This window comes from Mobula hypostoma, chromosome 10 (genome assembly GCF_963921235.1).
Source record: "Mobula hypostoma chromosome 10, sMobHyp1.1, whole genome shotgun sequence".
In the NCBI taxonomy this organism is placed as follows: Eukaryota; Metazoa; Chordata; class Chondrichthyes; order Myliobatiformes; family Myliobatidae; genus Mobula; species Mobula hypostoma.
The window spans coordinates 105,762,897-105,783,675 of NC_086106.1; the positions used below are offsets into that span (position 1 = coordinate 105,762,897).

Sequence of the window (20,779 nt, forward strand, 5' to 3'; positions counted from 1 at the left end):
GGTGTCTACATTCAAAAAGTTAAAGTTAAATAGGTGATTCTAGCTATTGAAACTGTAGTTAATTATTTACTGTTATCCTTGTTCAAGTTCAAGTTTATCGTCATTCAACTATATACACATTTGTGTCCTGCTAAACGAAATATTTCTCTGTACATAAAACTCACACACAACACAAAGTAATATTACCAAAAAAACTTAATAAATAATAAGGTGCATTTACAGAACAAGTAAAAAAGTAAACAGTATAATGCTATTGGTGTTTTATATGTGATAAAGCCTGGATGGGTGGCTGGGAGATCAGTAGTCCCACAGCCTGGGGGAGGAAGCTGTTTCCCATCCTAACATTTGTTGCTCTAATGCTGCGGTATCTCCTGCCTGATGGTAGGGGGTCAAAGAGTTTGTTGGGCAGGTCAATGGGTTCACTGACAATGCTGTGTGCCCTGTTTAATATCTCAGAGGGTGAAAGAAAGACCTCAATGTGTTTAAGATGTAAACATTGTGTCAGGAGATGAACCAGAGCCTCTAAAGAATATCTGCTATGATTTATTAAAGATTCTATATTTTCCAATCTAGGATGCTCTGCCACCAGAAAGAGGGGTAGAGTAGGGCAGAGGCTCTTAAAACAATCCCTTCTGGAAGCTACTTGAGTGGTTATGGTGTTATGTTCATTTGTTACTTTTTTCTTTAAAATTTTATGCTACTGAATGTAACAATCGTGAATGTAAAGGTTTTTCTGCTCTGTTTTTTCTTTGTATATGTCTTTTATTATGAATAAATTTTATTTTTGAAAATAAAAAATTCAGTTACAACTTCCATGTAGCTCAGTTTAGTCAGTCACAGCAAGAGGATAGATCTTGGTAATCTACTGATATAGAAAAGAGGTCATTTATCTTATTGTATAAAGTCCTGTTAATTGAAATATGCGTCTCTTATGTGGTGTGAACTGGAGCTGCTCATCTACGTCCTGATGAAGGGTTTTGGCCTGAAACGTTGATCGTTTATTCATTTCCACAAATGCTGCCTGACCTACTGAGTTCCACCAGAATCAAGTGTGTTGCTCATATGTGATACCATGTTGTCGTTGTGCTGAACATTGTGGCCATGCCCCCAGCACATCCTTAGACTGTATTGGTTATTAACGCAAATGACGCATTTCACCGCATATTTCGTTGCACCTGTAATAAATAAATGAATCAGTGGAGGAAGTTGTGGACAGATATGTCAGTGCAGGAACAATGGTTGGCCTCTGGGAAATTGTGGCGGACAAAGCAAAGCGATTCCCCACCAGTACAGAGGAAGCATTGGATACAATAAGTGACAACCCTGGATTTGCATATGAGGCACTGCCTCACTTGAAGGGACTGTTAGGGCTCTGCATGGTGGTTGTTATGTTTTGAAACTCCAGAAATTAATCGAAAGGAAACACAGCAGAGCTGTTGCTTCAGTTTTACTTTTAGTGAGGCGTGCACTTATAACACGGTGGCATAATGACATATGTCAATTACATACTTCTACATATAACCCATAATGAATTGTGTAAACAACAAAGAAGGCTTAATTAAACAATATATATTTTGTGTCAGTGGACTGGGCCATGGTCAAGGACTCTGACTTGCTGAGTTCCTCGAGCATTTTGTGTGCGTTGATTACAATTTCCAGTATCTACAGATTCTCTTGTGTATGTAACTTCTAGTCTGATTGCAGGGATATGTGCTGAAGGGTGATCAGTGGGGAGGGGATTCCAGTGCACCCACAGTGGCCTCTAATCTTTCCCTCACTACCTACAGCATCTCCTCCCATGGGCAGTTGCAACAGGCAAATCCTTGGCACCAGGGCCTAGTCCACACTGCAACGGAGGAAAAGCAGTATGCCCCACTGTTGGTCTTGCCAATGAACCATTGAACCAGACTTGAAGCATTCTAAAATATCAATGTTCATCATCATTAATCACCAGGTGCCATGCCCAGTTTGAGCTTTGACTGCCATGGCCCACACACTCTTATTTCGGGTCAAGTGGATCAATTCATTGGTATTCATTTCCAGTTCACTGGCTGCTGTCTCCATCATCATTTGTCTTTGTCTTCCTCTTGCTTTCTTCCCTTCAATCGTTCCCATAATTACCGTGCATTCTAACTCCTCTTTCCTAATTATGTGTCCAATGAAGTCACACTGCCTTTTCATGATCTCATACATTATTTCTCTTTTTGTGTTTGCTCTGTTCATGACATCCTCGTTAGATATTCGTTTTGTCCCCATGATATTCTTTGCATCCTCCTCAAAAGCCACATCTCTGCTGCTTCAATTCATTTCCTCATGTTACTAGATATTGTCCAACATTCTGAGCCATATAACACAACTGGATAAATGTAACATTTCAGTACTCTGAGGCGGGTTGTCATGCCTAGACTAGTATTAGTCAGTATACTCTTCATTCTCGTAAAGGTGTCTTTTGCCATCCCTATTCTTCTTTTGATGTCCATGTTGCACCTGCCATCTGATGTCATCCAGCTTCCTAAGTAGCAGAAGTTCTGTACTTGTTTTATGTCTTCCCCGTTTATTCTCAGCCTGCAGATAGGATTCTCCCTTCTTTTTGGATATCACCATACATTCTGTCTTTTTGCAATTGATAGATAGACCCATTTTTGCACTTTCTTCAATAACTATATCGATTAAGTTTTGTAGTTATTCCTCCGTACTTGCAATTAACACAACCAATGTTCAACAGGGTCTTAAAATCACAAGAAAAATGTCCCAGATAATCACTAACTCTGTTTGTTGGATCACACACTAAATCGGCACAATGGTACACAACAAATCCAAACAACAAAACAATGGTACTCAGTAAGTCCAGCTACATTGCTATCAAACAACTTGCTGATGGGTTAGACCTGCAGTACTTCACTTTCTTAATATCCAGTGATTGTGAAAAAGATGTAAAGGTCAAACAATTACACCTTTGGTGTTTCCTGGAGTGGCCGCTGCATCCTCGCACACTGCCATCTTAAAGGGAGACCTAAACGAGGTTTTACTTCAGAGATCTATGTGAAAACTGTGAAGTTATCCTTTGAAATGCATGATTAATTAGACAAACTCACTGTAGCATAGTTTAGAACAAAGGATACTTTTTTATTACAAGATGATAATCATGCACAGAATTAAAAACAGTTTCAAAGAGAAGTATGCATAGCATTCTTAAAAAAGTAAATGTATTAAAATATATTACTCTTCGAATTCGCCACTTGTGTGAAAGGGCTCAGTTTGACAAATGCACCCATGCTGAGCTTGGCAATTTCATCAACTTTTTCTCTAACTTTGACCCTGCGCTTATATTCACTTGGTCCATTTCTGACACCTCTCTCTGCTTTCTCCATCCCTCCGTCTCAATCTTTGGAGACAAACTATCTATTTGCAATCTTCCAGTCCTCTGGGACCATGCCAGAAGTAAGTAATTCTTTGAAAATCATGACCAATGCATCCATTATCTCTTCAGCAATCTCTCTCAGGACTCTGGGATGTAGTCCATCTGGTCCAGGTGATTTATCCACCTTAAGACCTTTCAGTTTGCCTAGCACTTTTTCCTTTGTAATAGCAATGGCACTCACTTCTGCTCCCTGACACTCATGGCCCTCTGGCACACTGCTAGTGTGTTCCACAGTGAAGGCAGTTGCAAAGTACCCATTAAGTTCATCTGCCATTTCTTTGTCCCCCATTAGTATCTCACCAGCAACATTTTCCAATGGTCCAATATCAACTCTCACCTCCCTTTTACTGTTTATATAACTGAAAAAAACGTTCGGTATCCTACTCTGCCCTCGTATTTCATCTTTTCACTCCTTTAGCTTTTTTAGTTGCCTTTTGTTGGATTCTAAAAGCTTCCCAATCATCCAACTTCCCATTTACTTTTGCTACCTTATATGCCCTTTCCTTGGCTTTTATGCAGTCCTTAACTTCCCTTGTCAGCCACGGTTGCCTACCCCTACCAATTCAGAACTTTTTCCTCTGTGGGACATATCTGTCCTGCGCCTTGTGAACTATTCCCAGAAAATTCAGCCATCTCTGTTCTGCTGTCATTCCCGCCAGTATCCACCTCCAATCCATCTGGGGAAGCTCCTCTCTCATGCCCCTGTAACTCCCTTTATTCCATTGCGATACTGATGCAGGTGAGTTATGCTTTCCCCTCTCAAACTGCAGTCACTGCCTCCGAAGGGTTCCTTTACGTTAAGCTCCCTAATAAGATCTGGGTTATATTTGGGTATATCTGGGTATATTTGGATTTTCAAAAGGCTTTTGACAAGGTCCCACACAGGAGATTAGTGTGCAAACTTAAAGCACACGGTATTGGGGGTAAGGTATTGGTGTGGGTGGAGAATTGGTTAGCAGACAGGAAGCAAAGAGTGGGAATAAACGGGACCTTTTCAGAATGGCAGGCGGTGACTAGTGGGGTACCGCAAGGCTCAGTGCTGGGACCCCAGTTGTTTACAATATATATTAATGACTTGGATGAGGGAATTAAATGCAGCATCTCCAAGTTTGCGGATGACACGAAGCTGGGTGGCAGTGTTAGCAGTGAGGAGGATGCTAAGAGGATGCAGGGTGACTTGGATAGGTTGGGTGAGTGGGCAAACTCATGGCAGATGCAATTTAATGTGGATAAATGTGAAGTTATCCACTTTGGTGGCAAAAATAGGAAAACAGATTATTATCTGAATGGTGGCCGATTAGGAAAAGGGGAGGTGCAACGAGACCTGGGTGTCATTATACACCAGTCATTGAAAGTGGGCATGCAGGTACAGCAGGCGGTGAAAAAGGCGAACGGTATGCTGGCATTTATAGCGAGAGGATTCGAGTACAGGAGCAGGGAGGTACTACTGCAGTTGTACAAGGCCTTGGTGAGACCACACCTGGAGTATTGTGTGCAGTTTTGGTCCCCTAATCTGAGGAAAGACATCTTTGCCATAGAGGGAGTACAAAGAAGGTTCACCAGATTGATTCCTGGGATGGCAGGTCTTTCATATGAAGAAAGACTGGATGAACTGGGCTTGTACTCGTTGGAATTTAGAAGATTGAGGGGGGATCTGATTGAAACGTATAAGATCCTAAAGGGATTGGACAGGCTAGATGCGGGAAGATTGTTCCCGATGTTGGGGAGGTCCAGAACGAGGGGTCACAGTTTGAGGATAGAGGGGAAGCCTTTTAGGACCGAGATTAGGAAAAACTTCTTCACACAGAGAGTGGTGAATCTGTGGAATTCTCTGCCACAGCAAACTGTTGAGGCCAGTTCATTGGCTATGTTTAAGAGGGAGTTAGATATGGCCCTTGTGGCTACAGGGGTCAGGGGGTATGGAGGGAAGGCTGGGTTCTGAGTTGGATGATCAGCCATGATCATAATAAATGGCGGTGCAGGCTCGAAGGGCCGAATGGCCTACTCCTGCACCTATTTTCTATGTTTCTATATTACACAACACCCAATCTAAGATGGCCTTTCCCTGAGTAGGCTCAAGCACAAGTTGCTCTAAAAAAAAAGCCACCTCATAGGCATTTAATAAATTCCTTCTCTTGCGATCCGACATCAATCTGATTTTCCCAGTCCCCTTGCATATTGAAGTCCCCCATTACAATTGTGTCATTACCTTATTACACACCTTTTCCAGCTCCCTTTGCAATCTCAACCCCGCATCTTGGCTACTATTTGGAGGCCTAGATATGATTCCCATGTTTTTTTACCCTTGTAATTTCTTAACCACCCCACAAAAAATCAACAATCTCTGACCCTATTACACCTCTTTCTAAAGATGTAATTCCATCTCTTACCAACAGAGTCATACCTCCACCTATGCCTTCTTGCCTGTCCTTTCGATAAAAGGTATATCCTTTGATGTTAAGCTCCCAACTATGGCCTTTCAGCCACGACTCAGTGATACCAACATCATACCGACCAATCTCTAATTGCACCACGAGTAAGTCCACCTTATTTGAATGCTACTTCTTCTTGCGCCCTTAACTCTTGGTGGAGTTGTCGGGGCACCGTCATGACAAGCTTTGCACCAGTCTGTTCCAACTGTTGCAGTTGTGTGCTAGAGCCTGGGTCACCGCAAATGTTTTCCTTGTCCATTCTTTAATGTTGTCCGTCCATCTTTTCCCCTGTCTACCTCTCCTTCTTTTCCCCTCCACAGTTCCTTGTAGAATGGTCTTTGCAAGTCCAGTGGATCTTGTTACATGGCCGTACCATCTTAGCTTTCTCTTCTTCACCATTGTGAGAAGGTCTTCATGGGGGCCAATGTGGTTCTGGATGGTCTTGCGGACCTGCTCGTTTGTGATGTGGTCCAAGTATGAGATGCCCAAGATGTTGCGATAGCATCTCATTTCCAATGCCTGTATCTTCCTCTGTAGCTCTGCTGTGAGGGTCCATGTCTCCTCATTTGAATGCTACGCACATTTAAGTACAGCACCTTCAGACCTGCATTCTTTGCCCTTTTGAATTTTGTCTCTGCGGTACAATTTAACTCTTTGCTCTGTTTGCATTTGTACTCAATCATTGGCTTGTCTCCCTTACATTCATGCTACATTGGTGAGACCAGAAAAAAATTGGGGGATAGCTTTGTCAACCACCTCCACTCCATCCGCAAAAAGTGGAATTTCCGTTGGCCAACCATTTTTATTCCTATTCCTGTTCTGACATGTCGTTCCATGGCCTCCTCTTCTGCCACGATGAGGACACTCTCAGCGTGAGCAGGAAAACCTCATATTCTGTCCAGACTGGCTCTAACCTGATGGCATGAGATTCATTTCTCTTTCTGGTAATTTTTTTCCTTCCCCTTCTATCTTCTTCTCTTCCCTACTCTGGCCTCTTACCTCTTCTCCTCGCCTGCCTATCACCTTCCCCCTGATGCCCCTCCTTCTTCCCTTTTCCCCATGGTTTACTCTCCCCTTGTATCAGATTCTTTACTCTTTAGCCCTTTACCTTTTCTACTCATCTAACTTCGACTATCACTTTCTAGCTAGTTTTCCTCTTCCCACCACCTTTTTATTTTGGTGCCTTCCTCCTTCCTTTCCAGTCTTCAAGGGTCTCCGCCTAAAAAGGTCTTAAGACTGTTTATTCATGTTGCCCGACCTGCTGAGTTCCTCCAGCATTTTGTGTGCATTGCTCCGGATTTCCAGCATCTGCAGAAACTTGTTTATGAAATTAACAACTTTTTAAGATGAAAAAAGTTTAAGATCATTCTGTGTAACTACTAATTGTCCATTCACTATGTCTAGAGTATTCCATTGAATTTATTGTGCTAATTGTTAATTCATAAATTTATTATTTAAGTGGTGACAAGTTCTATGTCTAAACTGATATAAACTCATTCAGTTGCTGAAGTTTACATATGGTGCAATACATTTCACAGATAACTAGCTCCCTCACAAGTCTTCTCCTTCCCCCAAACTCTCGCAGCCTGGATGCTATATACTACACGTGTGGGTGAGAATGCAGTCGATTTTCTACTAGCTGAAGAGGCAGATCATCAACATTTTGTTCCAATTTTACTCCAAACTCCTGACATAACGTGGAGGGACTCTTTGATAAGTAATTTCTGAACCTGGTAACTTCTAACTGACCATAGGTTATGTGGAACCTTTGTGTCAGACTCCCTATTTCTCTTCCACCACTCTGCCTGTGGAGAAGGAGTATTGAATTCAATTGATTTTATTGCTTACATCCTTCACATATGAGGAAAAATCTTTACATTACAACTCCGTCTAAATGTGCAGTTTATAGTAATGTGTAATCAATAACATGTACAAAAGGACGGTCAAATGAAAAAAAAATATTCAGTGAAATAATTGCGATAGTCTGTGACTTTTTGTCACCTCTCAGGGACTCAAGGTTATGATTGACGTGTGAAAATGGTTTCATTATAGAAACCTACTTTTAAGCTACAGTTTTAAATTTGAAAAACGGTCATTGACCAGAAACATTAAATCGGGGTTCTCGAGATGCTGCTTGACCTACTAGCTATTTCCAGAATTCATGTTTAATTTCGTTTCAGGCATCTATAACTTAAAGCCTTTCATTTTTGTCTGTCGTTTCTTTCCAACTACTGTTCAATTCCCGTGCTTTATGATACTGGGACAGCCCACCTCCCCTTTACAGGTTCGTTAACTGGCGCACACTTCATTGGCCAATTTCTCTCCCAGTACGAGTCATATTCTATTGACGCACGAGTCTTTTCACTATTATTAGCAGTCCGTCGCCAACATTTTGTGCACTTTAGATGACATTTAAAGGCCACAAATACCCTTTTCACATTCTCCACCCTGTCCTCCATACCTTAATCAGCACTAGCCGCGTCACGGACTCTACGCATGCGTGGAGCAGGTTCCGCTTGGCAATCTCATCCCAAGGGGGAGCCGTGGCCAAGCTGATCGGTTCCGGGTGGAAAAAGCATTCGAGCCGTGCTGCCACTGGGCACGTAGGATGTGAGCTGCTACCTTTCGATCGAGGCCTAAGGTAACGTTTCTCGCTGCAAATTAAAAGCCTTGTTGGTTTTAAAGCCTGCTGCGTTCACCAGCAACTTTGATGTATGTTGCTTGTTTTTAAAGATCTGTTTCTGTGTTTAGTAGGAGGGTCGGATGCAGGTTGAGACTCTTAAGGATCCTTAGAGCAGAATGAAAACAAATACTGTAAATTCTTATTAGCAATGAAGCTAACGAGGATGGATTTTTAAAGTGTTCATTTTAAATAAGCATCAAACTAATTACTACAACACAAGAAATAAATCATAAATTTAAAATTAAACACAGCCTGTGTTCGTGCATAAATTGAATATATGGTAGGAAAACTAGCAATGCAATAACTTACAGTAAATCAATCTTAATACCGACGCTGTAGCAACGGGGTTCATTTCAATTAACTGTGAAAGATCTCAAATAGAGAGAAACGCGTCCTACAGGGTTGTATAGAAATGACTGAATAAGAATTGACAGCAAGTCAAAGACCGGGTTATTGGTCGGGCTGACGAAAGTCTTGTTCCATGAAGTGTGAGGAAGATTTTCTACAGAACAAGGCCATATCAGGAAGAACTTTCAGAGTTTAGAATGGAAACAGCTAGTGATGGAAATAGACGATTCTAGGGATGTTAGCGTGGAAGCGGGTGGGATTGGAGAAAGTCGTAGCAATGAGAAGAGGTAATGCCATGGACAGATTTGCTGACGAAGATTATTTTAATTTTGAGGCGTTGTTAGGTCAGGAATCTATGCATTTTTGAAAGGAATGTTAGTGAACTGGTGTAGGTTTTCTGAATTTTGGTTCACGGAGGAGTTGAAAGAATTGAATATGGAGGTACTAAAAGCATACATGAGAATTTCAGAAGCCAGAACGATTAGAAATAGAAACAGCAACTTGAATTTGTGTGGAGTATTTAGGTCGCTGGTGTTTTTACATAAGCAATGATGGCAAGGAAACAGAATTGTAGGCTAACTGGAGTCCATTTAGGAAGTAGGGTTCTGATGGGATATCAGCAAGGGCTATGACCGTTATCATCAAATAGGGAATAGAATTTGTGGCCTCTACTGAATACATTTGGTTTTAGCTTCTTAAATCGCACCGCCATGTTCAAGAGTAGTTGCTACCCCTCAAGCATCAGGCTGTGAACAAAAGGGGATAACTGCACTCACTTGCCCATCCATTGATAGATTCCCACAGCTAATGATTTCACTTTTAAGGATCTTTTATCTTGTTATTTCATTTTCTCATTATTTATTTCTAATTACTTATATTTGCATTTGCGCAGTTTGTTGTCTTCTACACTCCACTTGATCTTTCATTGATCTTATTATAGTTACTATTCTATAGATTCGCTGAGTATGCCTGCAAGGAAATGAACCCTGTGGTCCTATGTGGTGACATATGTGTACTCTGATAATAAAATTAGCTTTCAGGTTTGAACTTTGATTAGTTGGGAGAAATTGTGGTTGTTGTTTGGATGTTTGATGAAATAGGATGGGGAATGGTCAGCGAGGAGAAATTGGGAAAAAAAGTTAAGTATTAACTCCACGGAAGTTTTATCCAAACTGAGAATTAACGTCAATTGTATTGTGTTCATAGTTCAACCTAATCTACTGTGCAATATGATTATGAAGTCTACATTTCTGCTTTCATATTACTGAATTAAGTTTTTTTCATAATCTGAAAGTCTTTGGAAGCAACCCAGTTATGAATTTCTCATAAATCTTAACAAATATTTGTAGTACCATTTGGGAAGGCTAACGAAGGGTAACAATTTTGAAAATAATTTTATTTATTCTGGGCCTCTTTGAGTTCTGGCAATGGTACATTCCTACAGCACTGTGAAACACCCTGGTTTCCTTGGCTGCTTAAGTCTAGGGAAGACAAAATCCGACTTCGCCGTACTTGTGAGATTGAGGAGCGCTTGATCCCACCCCAAACCTCGATTTGTGTGGATGCCGTGTCACTTGCTATCCTGTTACAAATTAATGCCTCGAAATAACAGGCAGTACACTGCATACGATTAAAGGAATTATATTTATGAATCTTAACTGAAGGGTTAGTAAAGAATAACAAAATGAAAAGGGCCCATTCTAATTAAACAGTCAATTGTACATAAGTTAGAGCTCATCTTGAACTTCTCTGTCACTCGTGCGCTGGGCCCTCAGTCAACGTGAAAGCACACACCAGCTTCCGAACGTCGCTCACTATCCATCTCGAACAATCCATGCTACGACCGGTTCTCCCCCAGCGTCTTCTCTCTTTCATCTCCTCTCAACCAAAAAAACCCCAAGCCCAACTTTATTGTCCCTCACAAAGAAAACCTCCCGCTAATTGGATGGCACACTTTCCACATCATCCCTTATCTTCAACAATAACCCAAACAGGGTGAAAGCAGAACAGCAGCTCTTACAGAGCTGCTAAATGAAATGCCTACAGCATCACAGTAAAGATGTGAACCAGGGCATTACAACTGTGTTCCATTATCTACATAACATGCTTTGGAATTGCACTTAAATTTGCATTTCACTTGCACAGGCAGGGGTGCAAACAAGTTTTCATTGATCCTTTTGTATCTTTTCAATGTAATTATACAGGCGGCATTTGTAAAGATGCTATTTAATGATATGCGTGGCAAGTAAGGAAACCACACAGGTCGATGTGGTTAAAATTGTAGTTTGCTAATATAGATTACTGAGGTATATAATTGTGTGTCTTGATAGAAAAATAACAGTGTGAACTGAATCAACATTGAATAAAAAGGGTTTAGATGTATACCAAGGAGTGAATTGAATGCTAAAATTAATTTCATATTTTTGAAATAATCCAAGCCAACAAAAATCCAGTATTTTTGACCACACGAAGATGTTGAAATATGTTTTATGTTTTGACATTATGTTGTGATTGAATCAGTGAAGTAGTGTTGATACAAAATATTATCAGTGTTAATATTTTTGGATCAGGTTATATGATTATTCCAAATTTTAGAGGTGATTATAAGATTATTTCAGAACTTCAGAGCAGACGCTTTATCCACCTTTTAGGAAGGATTGAAGGAGAGAAAAGTGCTGTAGAGCATAGACTGAAATATAAGTTTACAGAAACTAAAATAATTAAAGGTAACTAATTAACAATTGCTCCAAAACATACATTATTACTATTAGTTTTACGATTAATTTGCTTTTTAAAGGATTTAAACCTGTAAGATCTCATTAAAATGCTACCCTTTCCACCATGATTTTTATTGCATATTCTAATATTTCTTTGTGTTGATCGGCATTTCATTCTATCTGATTGTGCTACAGACTTGGGGAAGTTTGAAGTGTTTAACTTACAAAGTTGCTGTTGTTCATTGTGATCTAATTTTTCATACTTCATAACCTTCTCCAAGCTAAAATGAAGAAATTTGCATCACTTTGTTTTTGAGGATATGCATTGTAAATGTGGAAGAAAACCTACTTGGCTGGTGTATGGCCCTGTCAGAGCAGCTTAGTGGTTTAAATGTGATTTGCTATCTGACAGCCCATTGTAATTTTGCTCTTTACTTTTTGCAGTGATGTGAAGACCAAAGAAGAGAGGGCGGAAGAGGCAAAATGCATTGCATTACAATATCTGTGGAGGGAATGACTTGCAATTCCTGCATACAGACCATTGAGCAACAGATTGCAAAATTACAAGGAGTCAGCAATGTAAAGGTTGTTAATTTCAAAAGTACAAGCGCTTTCCTCTCCCCCCCCCACCCACCACCCGATGATTGAAGTGACGAAAGAATGCAATGATGCTATGTAACCTATTGTTGTCCTCTCATTTGATAAGCCCTGAATTTTGTTGGTTGAGATAATCATGGCATATGACATGAGAGCCATGCCCCTTGTTATGATATTATTTGTTGGAGCCCATTTGAACTACGAATGCAATTTAGAAAATAATGCTTGAGTAGATGTGAGTTCAGGAGAAATGGCAGTTTGCTTGGACTTGTGCTATTTCAAGGACTGTGGTAAAGTTCAAAGTAAAATTTATTATCTGAGTACATACGTGTCACCACATCCAACCCTGAGGGTCTTTTCTCTACACGCATACTTAGCAAGTCCGTAGTAACCTTAAACAGAATCAATGAAAGAGCAAGAGCATAAAAAGCATCAAACTGAGCAAATGCGAATATAAATAAATAGCAATAAATAATGAGAGCATGAAAGAACAAGATAAAAATTAAAGTGGGAATGCGGTTGTGGGAACATCTCAATAGATGAGTGCAGTTATCTTAGTTTGTGCAAGAGCCTGATTGTTAAGGAGTCGTAACTGTTCATGAGCCTGGTGGTGTGAGTCCTCAGGCACAGGAACCTTCCACCTGATGGCAGCATCAAAATAGTGACCAGATGTTCTTCAAGACACAGTGAACCTTTCAGGTTTGTAAGAAAAAAGGTGCACTTACGATGAACTGTGCATTTAAAAAATATAATTAATAGAATTCTTTTAGGTGGTTAGTTTCTTTTTATAATGTTGTGAAGGTTCTGTAGCTCACTTGCACACTGTAGACTTCACAAACAGCTGTGAAATAATGTTAATTTAATGTTTTTCGATGGGTAGCGTTGACCATCTGATTGGTTAATTACAGCTTCTGTTTAATTTCTCACAAATAGTAGGGGACAGAGGGTCCAGTGAGATGGAGGAACTGAGGGAAATACATGTTAGTAGGGAAGTGGTGTTAGGTAAATTGAAGGGATTAAAGGCAGATAAATCCCCAGGGCCTGATGGTCTGCATCACAGTGTGCTTAAGGAAGTAGCCCAAGAAATAGTGGATGCATTAGTGATAATTTTTCAAAACTCTTTAGATTCTGGACTAGTTCCTGAGGATTGGAGGGTGGCTAATGTAACCCCACTTTTTAAAAAAGGAGGGAGAGAGAAACCGGGGAATTATAGACCGGTTAGCCTAACATCGGTGGTGGGGAAAATGCTAGAGTCAGTTATCAAAGATGTGATAACAGCACGTTTGGAAAGCGGTGAAATCATCGGACAAAGTCAGAATGGATTTGTGAAAGGAAAATCATGTCTGACGAATCTCATAAAAATTTTTGAGGATGTAACTAGTAGAGTGGATAGGGGAGAACCAGTGGATGTGGTATATTTGGATTTTCAAAAGGCTTTTGACAAGGTCCCACACAGGAGATTAGTGTGCAAACTTAAAGCACACGGTATTGGGGGTAAGGTATTGATGTGGATAGAGAATTAGTTGGCAGACAGGAAGCAAAGAGTGGGAATAAACGGGACCTTTTCAGAATGGCAGGCATTATAAAAAGAAACTAACCACCTAAAAGAATTCTATTAATTATATTTTTTAAATGGCAGGCAGTGACTAGTGGGGTACCGCAAGGCTCAGTGCTGGGACCCCAGTTGTTTACAATATATATTAATGACTTGGATGAGGGAATTAAATGCAGCGTCTCCAAGTTTGCGGATGACACCAAGCTGTGTGGCAGTGTTAGCTGTGAGGAGGATGCTAAGAGGATGCAGGGTGACTTGGATAGGTTAGGTGAGTGGGCAAGTTCATGACAGATGCAATTTAATGTGGATAAATGTGAGGTTATCCACTTTGGTGGCAAAAACAGGAAAACAGATTATTATCTGAATGGTGGCCGATTAGGAGAAGGGGAGGTGCAACGAGACCTGGGTGTCATTATACACCAGTCATTGAAAGTGGGCATGCAGGTACAGCAGGCAGTGAAAAAGGCGAATGGTATGCTGGCATTTATACAGGAGCAGGGAGGTACTACTGCAGTTGTACAAGGCCTTGGTGAGATCACACCTGGAGTATTGTGTGCAGTTTTGGTCCCCTAATCTGAGGAAAGACATCCTTGAAATAGAGGGAGTACAAAGAAGGTTCACCAGATTGATTCCTGGGATGGCAGGACTTTCATATGATGAAAGACTGGATGAACTAGGCTTATACTCGTTGGAATTTAGAAGATTGAGGGGGGATCTTATTGAAATGTATAAAATCCTAAAGAGATTGGACAGGCTAGATGCAGGAAGATTGTTCCCGATGTTGGGGAAGTCCAGAATGAGGGGTCACAGTTTGAGGATAAAGGGGAAGCCTTTTAGGACTGAGATTAGGAAAAACTTCTTCACACAGAGAGTGGTGAATCTGTGGCATTCTCTGCCACAGGAAACAGTTGAGGCCAGTTCATTGGCTATGTTTAAGAGGGAGTTAGATATGGCCCTTGTGGCTAAAGGGATCAGGGGGTATGGAGAGAAGGCAGGTACAGGGTTCTGAGTTGGATGATCAGCCAAGATCATACTGAATGGCGGTGCAGGCTCGAAGGGCCGTATGGCCTACTCCTGCACCTATTTTCTATGTTTCTATCCAATAGAGCTGACAACGTTGTACTTTTCTAACATAGCAATGAATACTAAATTTGAATTATGTGCTTAAGGCTCTGGAGTGAGACTGGAATTCATGATTTTTTTGATGTGCCATTAGAGGCAGGATTGACAGCACAAGGAAGCACATGAATAGGAATAGAGAGGAAAGATAAAAATTTGGACGTGTATTGGTTAGTGTGCTGTAACACTGTGTTTATTGTTATCTTAGTGTGTATAGTGTAGGCTGATGGAGGTGATATCATGTTTGAGAAACCTATAATTATGAACAAAGTCTTGAGATAGTAGATCACTTACACTGGAGCAAAGAAGGCCAGAAGAAGAGTCATTACAATTAGTGAAACAATTAGAAACAAGATCAGATGTATTATCACTGACTTAGATGATGCAAAATTTGTTGCTTTGTGGCAACAGAATAATGCGAAGACATAAAATTGCTCTAAAGTACAAAATAAATAGTGGTAAGAAAAAAGAGATAATAAGGTTGTGTTCATGGAATGTTCAGAAATCTGATGGAGGAGGGGAAGAAGCTGTTCCTGCGTTGTTGAGTGTTGCTTTTGAGCCTCCTGTGCCTGTAAATTTGGATGCTACTTGGTTCTTTCCGAGTTTGTTTTTAACTGTTGATTTGCTTTTCCATGCTAGTGATGGCTGTTTTGCTTTGGTTTTACGTTCTTCTCTTGAAGACTACAGTGACCTTGGCATTCATTTCTAGAGGTATAGAATATAAGAACTGGGATGTGATGTTGAGGCTCTATAAGGCACTCATTAGACCATACTTGGAGTATTGTGTGTAGTTTTGGGCTCCTTATTTTAGAAAGGATATACTGACATTGGAGAGAGTTCAGAGAAGATTCACGAGGATGATTCCAGGAATGAAAGGGTTACCATATGAGGAAGGTCTAGCAGCTCTTGGACTGTATTCCCTGGAGTTTAGGAGAATGAGCAGGGATCTCATAGAAACATTCCAAAAGGCTTGAACAGATTAGATATGGCAAAGTTATTTCCCATGGTAGGGGATTCTAGGACAAGAGGGCACGACTTCAGAATTGAAGGACGTCCTTTTAGGACTGAGATGCGGAGAAGTTACTTTAGTGAGAGGGTGGTAAATCTGTGGAATTTGTTGCCACGAGTGGCTGTGGAGGCCAAGTCATTGGGTGTATTTAAGGCAGAGATAGATGGGTTCTTGATTAGCCAGGGCATCAAAGGGAATGGGGTGAAAGCAGAGGAGTGGGGATGACTGGATGAAGTGGATCAGCCCATGATTGAATGGTGGAGCAGACTCGATGGGCTGAATGGCCTACTTCTGCTCCTAAATCTTATGGTCTTAAGTCATCTATCTGTTTGTGCTTTGCTTTCCTTGACTTCTATAAGCCATTTTACAAAGACTTTTTGATTAGTACCTTTCCTTGAACTTTGTGATTGGGTTAGATTTTACATTAATATGTCACCTTTGTATGTAGCTGAACTCTAATTTTGAACTGTTGTGTAAGTATTACCAAATACTCTTATCCTTGGGCCAAAGCAATATTCTTGATAGTTTGTGTACTAGGTGACCTCTCAAGAAAAAAAAACCATGGCTTCAGTGGGAAAGGTTGATTCAATAAGGGAAATATCAAATGCATTAACTTTTCAATTACGTGTCATATTTGATGTCTGATGATAAGGCTGGGTGATCTTATATATTTTTCTTGTAAGTCCTTTAAACACTGGTCATGAGGTGATTGACTTGATAAGCGTAATACCTGATATTTAGTTTAGAAAATATTTAACTTGTATCTTGGCCATAAATTTCTTGAATAATCTAGTGCAAATTGCCTCTTCAGTGAGCTGGTTATTGTCCTTGGTAGCTTGCAATGAATGGTACTTTAAGCATTAAAAGTTAACAGAAAGTTCAATGAAGCTTGAGTTCATCGCAGAAAACTCAATGAAGCTTGAGTATCCGGCCTTATCACCAGGTCTTAGGAGCACAGTGGTACTAAGAAGATAACAACTACACTTTTGTTCAGGAGCTTACTCCTGCCGTTTGAGTTCCATGCTTAGTTCATTTTAAAGGGAGTCTGAAAATACACTCTTCTTTTTTCCAAAACAATAACAATGCAAAATAAAATGTGAAAAATAACCAGAAGTAATGTAGTGCAGGTAAATAATAAAGAGCAAGTTAATAACGAAGTAGGTTTTGAAGCTGTGTCCATCTTATTGTAAAAAAGTCCATTCAGCAGTCTGATAACAGTGGGATAGAAGCTGTCCTTGAGGCTGATGATGTATTCTTTCAGGCTTTTTGTATCTTCTCTCTGATGGGAGACAGGGGAAGCGAGAATGCCCAGCTAGGTGGAATCTTTGATTATGATGTTTGCTTTACTGAGTCAGAGCCCGTGGAAGGGAGGCTGGCTCCTATGATGTGCTGAGCTGTGTCCACAACTCTTTTCAGTTTCTTGCGGTCACACGCAGAACAGTTGCCATTATGCATCCAGACAGAATGGAAATTAAAGTAAATAGGATGCAAAAATCCTTATTATTGGTTTTCCAAAGTACGTTTTTGGCTAATATTAAAACAACCAGGGAAGTGCTGCAGGTTTACTGCCATCGTCATAATACTCTTGCAGATGAGTGACAGCGTTTCCTTAATTCAGTGGCTCCCCAGGTCCTGCTGCAGCTCTCTTCAGGGTGTATTTTCCCCCTTGCTATCCACCATTTGCTTGTGAGGCTGTGGCATTCTTGATGACTCATTTGATATCCATTTGACAACTTGGCTCGGTACTCTACCCTGGATTTGAATGCAGAGGCAATTTTGGGCCTTTTACTCAAGTGTGCTCAGCACTGGAATTGTTCTTGCATGAGGAGATACTAACCTATTGCACCTCATTGGGTTTTGGTTGTTGACTTTTCTTTAACTTCTCTACATGGTCTTTGAAAAGAGGACATAATCTAAGTGATTCAATTGAAATGAATGAATTGACTTTATTTCTTACATCCTTCACATTCGTGAGTAGTAAAAATCTTTACGTTATGTCTCCATCTAAATGTGCAATGTGCAATCATAGTAATTTATAATAATTTATAATAAATAGTACAGTCAATGTAATATAGAGTACGCTCAAGTCAGCATGAGTTAATCAGTCTGTTTGGCCTGGTGGAAGAAGCTGTCCTGGAGCCTGTTGGTCCTGGCTTTTATGCGCGGTTCTGCTTCCTGAATGGTGGCAGCTGGAATAGATTGTGGTTGGGATGGCTTGGGTTCCCATTGATCCTATGGGCTCTTTTTACATACCTGTCCTTGTAAATGTCCAGAATCATGGGAAGTTCACAATTACAGATGCACTGGGCTGTCCACCCACTCTCTGCAGAGTCCTGCGATTAAGGGAGGTACAGTTCCCATACCAGGCAGTGATGCAGCCAGTCAGGATGCTCTCAATTGTGCCCCTGTAGAAAGTTCTTAGGATTTGGGGCCCATACCAAACTTCCTCAACTGTCTGAGGTGAAAGAGGCGCTGTTGTTCCTTTTTCACCCACAGCCAGTGTGTACAGACCACTCTTACAACTTGCTGGTGATCTGACAGGATGTCCAGGATCCAGCTGCACAAGGCAGGGTCAAGGCCAAGGGCTCTGAGCTTCTTGTCGAGCCTGGATGGAATTATGGTGTTGAATGCTGAACTGTAGTCCGAGAACAGCATTCTCACATAAGCATCCTTCTCCAGATATGTAAGGATGGTATGTAGAGTAGTGGCTATTGCATCATCTGTCGATCGGTTGTGTCGATAAGTGAATTGTAGGGGATCCAGTATGGGTGGTAGGAAGCTGCAGATGTAATCTTTGAATAGCCTCTCAAAGCATTTGCTTACTATTGAGGTGAGTGCGACAGGACGTCAGTTGTTCAGGCACGTTACCTTGGTCTTTTTTAGTACAGGGACAATGGTGGATAATTTGAAGATAATTTGAAGCAGGAGGGCACTCTACACCAGGAGAGGGAGGGATTAAAAATGTCTGTAAACACACCTGCCAGTTGTGCTGCACACATCCTAAGTACTCACCCCGGGATGCCGTCTGATCCCGCAGCCTTGCGACTGTCCACTCATTGGAAACATCTGCGTACCTCAGCCTCGGCGATGACCAGGTTGTAGCGGTGGCTTTCCTCGGAGGCTCAGAGTTACTGACATCGAACCGAGCATAAAAGTGATTGAGCTCATCTGGGAGAGAGGCCGCGATGTTGGCAGCACCACAATGTTTGGCTTTGAAGTCTGCGATGGTATGCAGCCCTTGCCCCAAGTCAGGTGTGCTATTCGTGGTGAATCTCAACTCGGTCTTCTCCCTATATTGTTGTTTTGCAGCCTTGATAGCTTTGCGCAGATCATAGCTGCTTTTCTTGAGCTGTAGTTGATCATCTGCGACGTAAGCTCAATGTTGCTCTGAGCTTTTATTTAAACCAGATTTCCACATCCTCCATGTGTCCTTCTCTGTCGAGCAAGTAAAGTTTCTCACTATATACCCTGTCTGTTCTCCTCACATTGTTGTATACGTCCAACAGGAAAACAGGCTCAATTCGTGCAGTCTCTTTTTATTGTTGAAATGCTCCACTTTGGGCAACATCTTAGTGAATATCCTTGTGGTAGGCCATTCTACTGAAGGCTTTAGCAGTAATGTTTTTCTCATTTTTGACGCAAAAATTTTGGTGGCTCTGGCACAGGGAGTACGAGTGTAGTGTCAGAGTGCTGTGGAGGTCCGGAGAGAGGATCAAAGGAGCAGATTTGGGCAAAGCTGGTCTCTTTGGGCTGCACAGGTGCAGTAAGTGTTGGCATCAAAGGCCTAAACTCAGCTGCAAATAAAAGGAAGGTCGGCTCAATTGCAGCAGCCATTGTTTAAGTGACCCAGTGACAGAGTGGAGAGGCTTTGGTTTAACAGGCTTCAGTGTGAACAGGCGGAGGCACAGTTAAAAAGAAGTAAGCTTTTTTTCTTCTTTTTTTTTCAGTATAGAATAGTCAGGATGGAATGCTCCTCCTATCAGATGTGGGAATTCAGGATACTTGACGGTTTCCCTGATGACTACATCTGCAGGAAGTGCACTCAACTTTAGCACCTGACTGACCCGGTCAAGGAGTTAGAGGTGGAGGTACTTAGGATCATTTGGGAGCCTGAAGATATCATAGATGAGACTTTTGAAGAGCTGGTCACACCCAGAATACAGCCTTCGGACAGTAGATGGGTGACCACCAGGAAAAGTAAGGGGACTAAGAAGTTAGTGCAGGGTTCCCCTGTGGCCATACCCCTCTGCAACAAGTATACCTCTCTGTATAGTGCTGGGGATGGGGGATAACCCATCAGATCATAGCAGCAGCCAGGCTGATGGCACTGTGGCTGGCTTTTGAGATTCAACGGGTTGGGTAATGCGGTAGTTATAGGGGACTCGAGAGTTAGGGGGACAGAAAGGAGTTTCTGTGTCTGCAAAAGAGACACGAAGATGGTGTGTTGCCTCCCCGGTGCTAAGGTCCATGATGTATCGGAGCGGCAGTAGGTTATTTTCAAGGGGGATGGGGACCAGCCAGAGGTCGTCATTGATGACGTAGGCAGAAAAGAGGAAGAGGTTCTATGCAGTGAGTGTATAGAGTTAGGGAAGAGCCTGAAGTACCTCCAAGCTAGTAATCTGCAGATTACTACCTGTGCCACAGGCTAGTACAGGTATGAGTGGGGCGATAGCACAGATAAATGAGTGGCTGAGGAGGGTTTCAAGTTCTTGGATCATTGGAACCTTTTCTGGGGAAGGGGTGACCTGTACAAGAGGGACTGATTGCACCTGAGCTGGAGGGGAACCCATATCCTGGCCGGGAGGTTTGCTAATGCTGTTTGGGAGAGTTTAAACTAGTTTTGCTGGGGGCTGGGAACAGGAGCCCCAGGTCAGTAAGGGAAGGATTGGACCAGAAGG

At 41.5% G+C, this 20,779-nt stretch overlaps 1 protein-coding gene and 1 long non-coding RNA gene across 3 annotated transcripts in view; one reads left to right on the forward strand and one right to left on the reverse strand.

The window, feature by feature from the left end:
• The window catches only part of LOC134353095 (uncharacterized), a 41,015-nt gene extending 32,677 nt beyond the window's left edge, over positions 1 to 8,338 (reverse strand). The window contains exon 1 of the long non-coding RNA XR_010019544.1: positions 8,315 to 8,338. This is a non-coding gene — a long non-coding RNA (uncharacterized LOC134353095). The remainder of the gene's footprint in view (positions 1 to 8,314) is intronic.
• The window catches only part of LOC134353093 (copper-transporting ATPase 1-like), a 130,515-nt gene that overhangs the window by 13,902 nt on the left and 95,834 nt on the right, over positions 1 to 20,779 (forward strand). Inside the window, exons 1-2 of one of the 2 annotated variants that reach the window (XM_063060986.1) lie at positions 8,359 to 8,494; positions 12,046 to 12,186. In XM_063060986.1, coding sequence (XP_062917056.1) covers positions 12,085 to 12,186 — 102 coding nt within the window. In that variant the 5' untranslated portion in view covers positions 8,359 to 8,494; positions 12,046 to 12,084. Of the gene's footprint in view, positions 1 to 8,358; positions 8,495 to 12,045; positions 12,187 to 20,779 lie in introns of those variants that run through there. The other variant, XM_063060987.1, reaches the window with a different exon arrangement.